Below are 11582 nucleotides of genomic sequence, written 5' to 3' on the forward strand. Positions count from 1 at the left end.
ACTAAAATAAATAAATAAATGAAAAGATCAATTTTATATATAAAAGTCAATTAAAATAATAAAATTGATTTACTTTAAATATTAAGTTGTAATTAATTAAGATAATTTTTTATTTAGTCATGATTTATGCTGCACCGATAAAATTTTGAGAGTTGAATAAAACTTTTATCCATTTTAAAATAGTATTTTAACTTCTTAATTATTGTGATTTATAATAAATTTTACGTAATTATCAAATAATATATTACTTTTTGTGTCCCAATTTATGTGGCTTCGATACAATTTTGAGAATCAACTAAATTTTTTATATATCTTTTAAATATTTTAAGTTGTTAATTATTATGATTTGCAGTACTTTTTCTTTTATTCCAATTTATGTGGCATTGCTAAAATAATGAGAGTCAATAAAATTGTTGGGACATCGTATGTAATTAAGTGAAAGTAGAGGAGTTTTTTGGTAATTGCACTTGTCATTTAACATTTAACAATATAGAGAAGTGTCATTCCTTTCAAGTTTATATAAGTGTTATACCATGTGTCAAGAAAGAACCATACTCCTTTCAAGTTTATACAAGTGTTATAACACTTATTTTTTATCAACAGGAGAAGATAACTTTTGCTATGTTTCAAACACATATGTAGTCAAGATATAACTTCTTATTTGATATTTATTTTCCACCATTCTTTTTCAAACACACAATAATTATTTTGAAATAAACCACAAATTTTCCTACAATCCCCACATCATTTCAAAATAATTTATAGAAAAAGGCATATTAACTTGTTGGATTTGCATGGATAAAATGCAGTAGGTTTAGTATCTTTTGGATTATGAACCAAACTTAGACCAATAAAATTTAACTTATAAAGTTACCGGTGAAATAAAATATTTCTATGGACCGAATAATTCTTTTTGTAAGCCAGAGATTTTATCAATCATATTTTGACTGTAATTTTATTGTTCAACGCAGTTTTACGCCAATAGGTCATGCACGTGTCTGGTATTCATGAGAGCTCTAGAGACTAAGACCAAAAGTCTCATAGGAACAACCTCATTCCACTTCTCATATAGGTGAATTTATCAAGTGTATACTGCCTTAAAGACACCACCTGTAAGGATTATAAATTCATTAAGAGTCAATAACTCATCCCTCTATTTTAGTAGCAGTTCAAGCACACTCAATAAGTGCACAGAGTCAATATTGACTTGTTATGAACCTACTTCATGGGATCTTCAATCATATAGGTTGGGTTACCATCTTTATTAACAATCATATTGGCCTTAACCTCATCTCTTTTGAGGTTTGAAGAATTAATTTTCTTCCTACAGGCTTAGTAAGAGAATCGGCCGAATTCAATTCTGACTTCACATAATCAATGAAAATTATTTCATCTCTCAGTAGCTGCTTAACAATATTATGCCTCAATTTCATATGCCCACTCTTACAACTGTAAGATTTATTCTTCGCAATAGCAATTGCGGCTTGACAATCACAGTATACATACACAGGAGGCATCAGATCATTCCTTTTTAAAGGGATATTAGACAATAGGTCATCCCTTTTCAAAGGGCTATGAGGCAATACATCATCCTTTTTAAAAGGGATATTTGCTAAGAAATTTCTTAGCCATTCAGCCTCAGTACCAGCTAACTCCAGAGCCACAAACTCTGATTTCATAGTTGATCTGCTTAGCTGATTTCCACGATACTGCACCACCACCAAAGATGAACACTTAACCACTAGTGGATTTAGTCTCGTCTTAATCAGAGATCTAATTTGCATCACAATACCCTTCTAAAGTAGAAGGAAATCCACTGTACAAGATACCATAATTCACACTTCCTTTCAACTGTTTCATCAATCGCATTAATGCAGACCTATGCTCATTAGTGGGATTATGAGTATATCTACGCAATCTATACATAGCATAGGCTATATCAGGCCTGGTAAAATTTATTAAATGCATTAGACTCCCAATGATCTGTGCATACTTAGACTGAGCAACTGGGTCACCATTATTCTTTTTTAATTTAGAATTAGCATAATAAAGAGTGGCTACAGGAGTTACCTCCCAACATTCAAACTTCTTTAGAAGTCTTTCCACATAATATTCTTGTGACAATATTATACCATCTTCATTCCTTATAGCTTTAATTCTCAATATCATATTCACTTCACCCAGATCTTTCATATCAAAGTTAGCAGACAAAAATAATTTGGTACGTTTCACAATATTTATACATGTACCAAATATAAGCATGTCATCAACATATAAGCAAATTATCACATAATCACTATCTACTACTTTTGTATAAACACACTTATCCACCTCAACAGAAGAAAAGCCGTCTTTTATCAAGACTTGATCAAATTTCTCATGTCATTGTTTAGGAGCTTGTTTAAGGTCATAAAGAGATTTAATTAATTTACAAATTTTATTTTCTTGTGTAGAAATTACACATCCTTCAGTTTGAACAATATAAATTTCTTCTTCTAAATCACCATTTTAAAAAGCTGTTTTTACATCCATTTGATGGATAAACAGTTTATGAAATGATGCTAAAGCAATTAATATTCTAATAGAAGTAATTCTTGTTACTGATGCAAATGTATCAAAATAATCAATATTTTGCTTTTGAGAAAATCTTTTAGTTACTAACCGAGCTTTGTATTTATGTAAAGATCCATCCGCATTAAGTTTCTTTTTAAAAATTCATTTACAATCAATCGATTTTGCACCAGGAGGTAAATCAGTTAAAACTCATGTATTATTTTTCACAATTGAATCAAGTTCAATTTTTATTGCTTCTTTCCAAAATTTAGCATCAGAAAAAGATACAACATCAAAATAATTTGATGGTTCATTATCAACAAGATAACTTTGAAACTCATTTTCATAAGAAAAATATTTTTTTCTAGGCTTTTTACTCCTTCGCAGTTCCTCAATATTAGAGGTAGACTCAATTTCTCTTTCAACAGGTGCATGAGAGATTTTATCACATAGTGGAAAGTATATTCAAAGAATTGAACATTTTTTGTCTCAATTATAGTATTACTATCAAGTACATCATATTTCAAGACAAGAAATCTATATGCAACAGTATGTTCAGCATATCCAATAAGCATGTAATCAACAGTTTTTGAACTTATTTTCCTCTTCTTAGGTTCAGGAAGAAGAACTTTAGCAAGACAACTTCACACTTTTAAATATTTCAAATTAGGCTTATAACCTTTCTACAACTCATAAGGGATTTTGCAAGTTCTTTTATGAGGAATTCTATTCTGTAAATGACATGCAGAAAAAATAGTTTCACCCCATAAATTATCAGGTGCACAAGAGCTAATTAGCATAAAATTCATCATTTCTTTCAATGTCCTATTCTTCCTCTCAACTACATCATTTGACTCAGGAGAGTAAGGCGGAGTAACTTCATGAATAATACCTTTTTTTTTCACAAAAAGCATTCAAATATACATATTCTCCACCTCTATCAGATCTAATTCTCTTGATTTTTCTACTAAGCTGATTTTCAACTTCAGATTTATAAGACACAAAAGCATCAAATGGATCATTCTTATTTCTAAGCAGATACAACTTAGTAAATCTAAAGAAATCATCAATAAAGGTCACATAATATCTTTTACTACCTCTAGTCATTGTTTTAAATCACCAAAATCAGTGTGGATCAAAGATAACAATTCAGATTCTCTATTAACTGAAAAATATGACTTTTTAGTAATTTTAGTTTCAGCACATATTTCACATCTATCAAAATTACTTAAATCCAAACCAAAAATTAAACCAAGAGATTGCATATTCTTTACATAACTAATATTAACATGTCCTAATCTAGCATGCCATAAAGAAATAGACCCAACCATATAAGCTGAAGCTGATGCATTATCATTTACAATATTAAGTACATAAAGTCCATAGTTACAATAGTCTTTTCCCACAAATACATTATTTTTTGTCAAAATAACCTTATTAGATTCAACAAATATTTTTATTCCAGCTTTATCCAGCAAAGCCACAGAAATCAAATTTGCTCGCATTGTAGGAACATGTAGCACATCCATAAGGGATAAAGTTTTTTCTGAAGTGAGTTTTAGGAGAACTTTACCCTTACTCAGGACTTTTGCAGTTTTTGAGTCGCCAAGGTAGACCATTTCACTGTCATCTCCTATTAATGTATAGGAGATAAATGCTTCTCGATTTGCAAAAATGTGTCGAGTAGCTCCACAGTCTACCGCACATTCTTTTACATGTGCCACCATATTTACTTGAGAAATAACAACTACAATTGTTTCATCTCCTTCAGCTAAATTAGCTTTGAGAGGATTTCTTATTTCTTTGGTATTTCTTACCCCGTGCCTACACTGAGCTGCATAATCGCCTGATTTTTCACAAATAAAGCAAGAGCTTTTTCTTTTCTTAAAATTGGGATTAAGACGCTTGTAACCTTGAGACTTATTATCATACCTTCTGTTGTTGCTGTGTTGACCTTGTACCAAATTTTCTTTAAGCGCTGCCTGCTTAAACTTGACTGCTTGTGTTTCAAGTTATTTTTACAGTTATTCCATGATTCGGGCAATTTTTCAATCAGTACTCCAGCAACAAATTTTTCTGGTAAAGTGGTGTCCTCGGCCTTCAAATCTTCTAACAGTTTTTGATATTCATTTACTTGGATTTTTATTTCTTTCACATCACTCATTTGCCAATTGTAAAACTTTTCAACCACAAACTTTTATTTTGTTACACCTTCAGCCATAAACTTCTCGATTAAAGCTTCCCAAATGACTTTTGATTCTTTACAACTGCAATACATATCAAATAGTTCATTAGAAATTGTTTGTACAATAGTATGGCGACATACTTTATTGGCGTATTGCCATGATTCCAAATCTTTGTTGTCACCATCTGCACCAGGTTGTGTTTGTGATAAGGCATATGCAACACCATGAACATCAAGTATTCGTTCTTTCCACCTTTTAAAACTTTCATTAGCAAATATTTCAATATTTGAAACATCAGGAAATGACTTAGCATATGGTAAAACAACCGATTGTTGGAAAACAACCGGAACAGAATTATTTGAAGTTGTGTCGGTAGTAGAATTATCTGTCATAGTTTTTTAGATTGTTGGGAAATAAAGAAAAATAATATTACTATACAACTGTTAACAAAATATTATTTTGATAATATTAGCAGTACAAAAATATAACTGTGTATATATATTTATTATACTTGAGTCGTGCTAGACACTGTATTAAGAAATTATTTCAGCAGTGTGAAATGTTTTCTCAGGATTAAACAAACACTTTCCTAAATATTTAGTGGATACAGGAATCAGCAAAATTATTAATACAAATCCCAACAAGTTAAACTAGAAAATAATATAACTGATAGAACTCTTTTATATAACAATAAAAGGAAGGAAGGAAGGAAATGAGGAAATGGAGCAAGAAAATTATATGAAAATTTTGGAAGATTGTATATATTACTACAATATGCCAATAATGTGGCCTATTTATAGGCAAGGTATAAAACTATTTCTTATCATAATATGACAAGTATTACTACACTTGTCATTTAACAATATAGAGAAGTGCCATTCCTTTCAAATTTATACAAGTGTTATACCACTTGTCAAGAAAGAACCATACTCCTTTCAAATTTATACAAGCGTTATATCATGTGTCAAGAAAGAACCATACTTCTTTCAAGTTTATACAAGTGTTATAACACTTGTTTTTTATCAACAAGAGAAGACAACTTTTGCTATGTTTCAAACACATATGTAACCAAGATATGACTTCTTATCTTATATTTGTTTTCCACCACTCTTTTCCAAGCACACAATAATTATTTTGAAATAAACCACTAATTTTCCTACATATGTCAGCATAGCAGGAGAGAGATAGGATTAGAAATGAGGATAACCATTAATGTGTGGGAGTGACTTCGATGGAGGACAAGATGTAGGAAGCGAGAATGAGATAGTTATTTGTGAAGAAGAGAGACACAAATGTCCTTGTGTTGAGGTGCGAAAGGTTTGCTAGGTATGGTTTCTGGAACATAGAGGTAGGCCGAAGAAGTATTCAAAGGGGTGATTAGACTACATTTGATGCATTGTTAGCTTATGATAGCCTTATGTAAGAGGTTGTGGAGGATGTGAATCAGGGTACTAGATGAGTAAGAAGAAGTGTTTGTCTTGGTATCCGTCTATACTAGTAATCGTTGTATTGCTTGCATAGTTTCTTGTCTTTTGATATCTATTGTTTCTTGTACTTTGGTTATCATATTATTTTGCTTTGTTATGCTTTCACCTCCTTACTTCTTTTTCTGAATTGCTTTGAACTATTTTCCTTGAGTTGATGGTCTATCGAAAAACGCCTTTTACCTCTAAAGTAGGGGTAAGGTCTTCGCACACGCTCTATCTACCTCATACACAGCATACACTGAGTATGCTGTGTATAGAGTTATCTAGTTTGTTGTTGGTGGGAAATGACAGATATCCCATAAAATTAGTCAAGATGCACAAAACTAGTCTAGACACCACAATTATTAAAAAATAAATAAAAATGAGGGAGTTCTTGATGCAAAGAAACTTTACTCCGAAAAAGGAGAACTGGAATAACTTCAAATCGTAGATGGAAACAATTTTGGATGATTTTGCGTCCTTGGTGTTAAACAACAGGGAACTCGATCGTGTTGCTGAAATTGCTAATGAAGCGGCTGACCGACGTCGCTGGACAGATTATTCAAAAATATTATTCTTGTCGTGTGAGATTTGAATTCAGGGAGAAGAACGGTGATGGTCCAGTTACATACAATGGCTTCCCTGATCACCAGTGCTTTCCCTTCCCACTCCATTTATTGTGAGGCGACCAACCCGGCCGGCACAATCGTGACAATGGTCTTCTTCAATCTTTGTAGGGAAATACATGTGCTTTTGGAATACTAGTTGCTTTAGGCTATAATGGAAGATCAATACTCAGTTGCATTTATCAGCCAATTATTTTGAAATGCAGATGGATGGGCATTAGGGGGAGAAACACCACTGTTAACAGCCAATAAGTGTCCATCTCAAGGCCCAAGCTAAGGAACGAAACTACAATGATAATGCGAAGCGCACATATGATTGCAACTCATCCGAGGTGGCTAAAAGGTTCTTTGGTGGTATTTTATTTTTCTTACAGCAACTTAATAGAATTACAATTGCCTCAGAAGAACCAAGCTTTAACATTGCTGTATCAATTCATTTCTGAACTATATGAGTTGTTTGCAGACGCATAATTAACTACAAAGTAGCAGCAATAAATACGGGATGTTCCTGTTGCTTCTCTTGTTGCTTTATGTTATCTGCCACATGAGCAATTACTCCAGCTCCTGCATTGTGGAACCATTCATTCTTTACATGGATATTGTTATGAGCGAAGAACGGCCAAAATGCTGAGTGAAAGCTAACATCAACTTTCTTCCAACTGAACTGCTGTAAGCCTCGTATCATTTCCTCTTCCATAATTTCATGGTATTCCAATGTTGTCTGCATGCTGGGTGCATTTTGGGCTGCCTCCTTTGCTCTGGCTGCCTTGGGAGGGAAATGGGGACCTTCAGATGGAACACCCGGACAGTACTCCATATCCACAACATGCTTGTAGCCATCCAAAGACCGCCGAGGAGGATTGGAAAGTTCCGTCTCCCTTCTTATAGAGGATGTACGCCAACCAACCATATGGTCGTAAGAGACATTAGCATAGAGAACACGACATTTGAAAGCACCGAGGGCTGCTAGAAATTTACCATCATCAAAGTCGGATGCCATTCTAAGTAGAAGAGGTGGTTTGTTGGGCTTGCCATCGGTAAGGAAGAGCTGACTACCAGTTTGACCAGCCAAAAAGGGAGCAATTGGTGCTGCAAGTTTCTCTAAGATAGGTAGTCCGAATAGAAATGGAAGCTGTTTTTTCCCTCTGACACCTAGATGTGGTGTTGCCAAGGTGATCAAATTGATTGGTTGCAGGCCAGCAATTAATCCTTTATTGTTCGAGGAAGATGGAGCAGCCATCACATGATCATTACTATAAAGAAGAGCAAGAGCGTATCTTGCGATCAATCCACCAAGAGAATGAGCTAAAAAGGAAATCTTTTTTAAGGTGTGGTCTCGCTTCTTTACAACTAGCATCACTTCATTTGCTAGCCTTTTTCCAGCTTCATCAATCCCGGTGAAGGTTTTAGTCAAAGTGTTACATGAACTAGCATAGATCACAAAGTTTCTTCCCAACTGCTTTTTTAGCTCTGCTTGTGCATACGTCCAATCACTTGGGCTTGCCAAGATGCCATGAACAAGAACAAGAAGATGTTTGGGCTTATCCTCCATGTCCATTGGTGACGACAAAACACACAGGCATGAAAGCTTTGATTTCTCCATCAAATTAAATATTAATTCCAGAAAAGCTGAGAAAATTCCAATTTAAGCCTAGAATGTGGTCAAAGTTCGACGATGGAGATGATTAAGGAAAAGACGAAGATGCATTCAAAGATAAAGAAGGATTAAAATGGAGAATAATGGTGAAAAGTTGGAGCCAATGACGCCATATAAAATCTCTCATATCCATGCCCATGCCCATGCCCTGGCCTATCCTATCATCAAATATGGATATTTTAAAGAATGGATCCACCATTATTGGGAGATTTCTGCCCAAAAAAATCAAAAAAAAAAAAAAAAAGAATAACTTCACATCATAAAATAGGCTCTGCCTTCATAATTTTACCTACCAAAACTCCGCTAAATCTGATTTGTAAGGAAATTTTATTGAACAAAAATCAACTTCTTCTCCAAATTGGATAATACTGAGCAAGGTACAACTTCATTTAATATTTGAAGGAAATATAGCCTTGGCAGTAGCTACATACATGTAATTTTCTCAAATTTACTTTCATCATATAATTTAGATAAAAGAAAGCAGGAGCTCCCGAATTTTCCTTTTTCAACTTTTCATTGATTTAGTCCTAAAGAAGGAAAACACGTGTTTTTTCTTTTTTTGCTAATCAGATACAATTATGGATAATTTTCAACTCATCCTAATGTGACATGGTTTATACAAAAATACACTGTTGCATATTTTATTTCTCCCGTTTATACTTCCTACTTCAACTAGGAAAGTGAAACCTTAATACTCTATAAATAATTAACCAAGCTCTTCGACTCTGCATGCGTTATTGAAGTCATTCAAAGCTCTCTCAAATCTCCTTTCAATAACATTCTCAAGAAAGCAAATTACTCCCATATTCAAAGATTATCCTTTGCACCATGTCTTCAACAAAGCTCTTAACTCTAAAAACAAGTGACGGAGAGAAATTCATTGTCAAAGAGGCCTTGGCCGTTCGGTCACAAGCCATCAAGAACATGGTTGAAGACGGTTGCACTTCAAACGTCATTCCCCTGCCTAATGTCCACAGCAAAACAATGAGCAAAATTATCAAATATTGGAAGAAACACTCAGAGGAGGAAGGTGTCTCGAAAGAGCAACTGAAGGATTCTGATAAAGATTTCTTGCAGGTTCACCCCTCCGTTTTGTATGACCTTATCTCAGCTGCGAATTATCTTAATGACAAAGAGCTGCTGGTTATAACATTTCAAGAAGCTGCTGATAGGATCAAAGGTAAGATTCTGAAGAAATACGTAAAGAATTTGATATCAAGAGCGATTTTACTCTCGAACATCCTTGGGCTTTTCACTGATCTTATAATAACGTTGTTGTTGTTTCCAATTTTTTTGTTCTCTTTTTTATTTTAGAATTAAAACTTTCCTTCTACGTATATCCTTTCTTTCCTTCCGCACATTAGTGCATCTTGCAAAGGTAATAATCGATGGAATTAACATATTACATCGTTTGAAATCATCATTACATTGTTACAGTTGCTATAAATTAAAGAAATACTGTTAATACTTTCAATTTAGGTCATCTTTTGGTAGAAGTAGTAATAACATATATACAATTTAAATGAAACCTATTTTCAAATTTGAATTGCAGCACAATTTTAGTTGAAGTTAGAGATCTAATTGATGAGCGTTAGGTTGTTCCAATTAATCCAAATTTTATAATTATAGCTCTAATTTTAGATTGCTGCAGATAGATTAGTGACAAAAGGGGATGCATGTGGTTGTTACCTAAGATACTAATATAAGATTGGTCCTTCAAAATAAACTATAATAACCAAAAGGCCTATTTACACCTTTACAGTGGCTTTAACCCATGATTAAAAAAAAAAAATACAATTAAATTTTGAGAATGAAATTAGGCTCAATTAATACACGTGGTAGGCCATTATTGGCTTATTGCTCACCCTTTCACTCGAAAAATTGAATCAATAAGACCATAGTAATATAGTACTCTTATAATTCTCGAAATGCTATTTCTCTAGTTCTGAATGTCTCAGCTTATAAAATGCTAAGATTAAGATTATCATTTATTGTGCTTTTCTCAAAATTTATGATTAATTAGAATAGGTACTGCAAAGAATGTAAAGGTAAAGTAGGATGAATAATCGAATGAACATAAGTTTGCAAGCTTAAGTTGAAATCAGAGCTATATTTATCATTAGGATCGGTATTTTTTTATTTTATCAAATATAGTAATATATGTTCATGTTATAAAATCTTTACAAACACGATAAAAAGAAACTGATCATTTAAGTGCAAGGAATCTTTTAAATATAACGATTATACTGATATATTTGTCGTATCAACAAAATTTATTAATAGTGTCAATCATTTAAAATCGATACTATTCGATGACGTTAGATAAATTAGGACACATGCATCGTCTTTCCTCTTGCACAGTAGTGCATTTTGCAGGGTAATAATTAAAAGAACCACCTTTACTTAATTACAAAACCTATGAAGAAATATAGTATATAATACTGCCAATTTTAGGACAATAACTACTAAAAAGGTAGTCTAATTTATTAAAATTTTCTCTAAGGAGTCAGGATAAGAATCGGATCATAAGAATTTATTATATTAACGTAATTAGTATGAGCAGTAAGAACATAAAATTCAAATTACAACACACACACATATATAATAGTGTATTCCTACTCATTGAGATTTGGGGAGGGTAAAGTGTACGCAATTCGAACCACTATCTTACAGGTGAAGTAGAGAGGTTATTTTCAATAGACCCCCAACTCAGGACAAAATATAATCTAGAAAAAAATGTAACAAATGTACAAGATACAATCTGAAGTAACACATCTATAGATGGTAACCGAACAATACTATCACAAAATACTACTAACAATAATTCATCTGAAACAACATATATCAACAAAAATCTAAGAACAAGAAACTACAAAACATAAACGATTACCAAAAAGGCCAACACTCCCACCTACCAGCACGACCTCCTAACCTCCATTCTAATTTGCGTTACGTTCACCAAACCTTCCTATCTAATAACATAAAATTTAAATTAAATTAAAATATAAAAGCTTGAAATTTGAATTGCAATGCAGCTTTTGTTTAAAAGATAATACTCCCTTCTTACTGAAAAGAGTTATCCACCTTACTAAAT

General features: G+C 32.9%; 1 protein-coding gene across 1 annotated transcript; it reads right to left on the reverse strand.

Moving 5' to 3' along the window:
• Window positions 1–7055: 7055 nt before the first annotated feature.
• Window positions 7056–8642, reverse strand: LOC107858187 (putative lipase YDL109C). Its single transcript, XM_016702893.2, has one exon. It carries the CDS (start codon window positions 8432–8434, stop codon window positions 7307–7309), a length of 1128 nt encoding a protein of 375 aa, XP_016558379.2. The 5' UTR covers window positions 8435–8642; the 3' UTR covers window positions 7056–7306.
• Between the last annotated feature and the right edge of the window lie 2940 nt (window positions 8643–11582).

The sequence above is a fragment of the Capsicum annuum genome, chromosome 2, assembly GCF_002878395.1.
Source record: "Capsicum annuum cultivar UCD-10X-F1 chromosome 2, UCD10Xv1.1, whole genome shotgun sequence".
In the NCBI taxonomy this organism is placed as follows: Eukaryota; Viridiplantae; Streptophyta; class Magnoliopsida; order Solanales; family Solanaceae; genus Capsicum; species Capsicum annuum.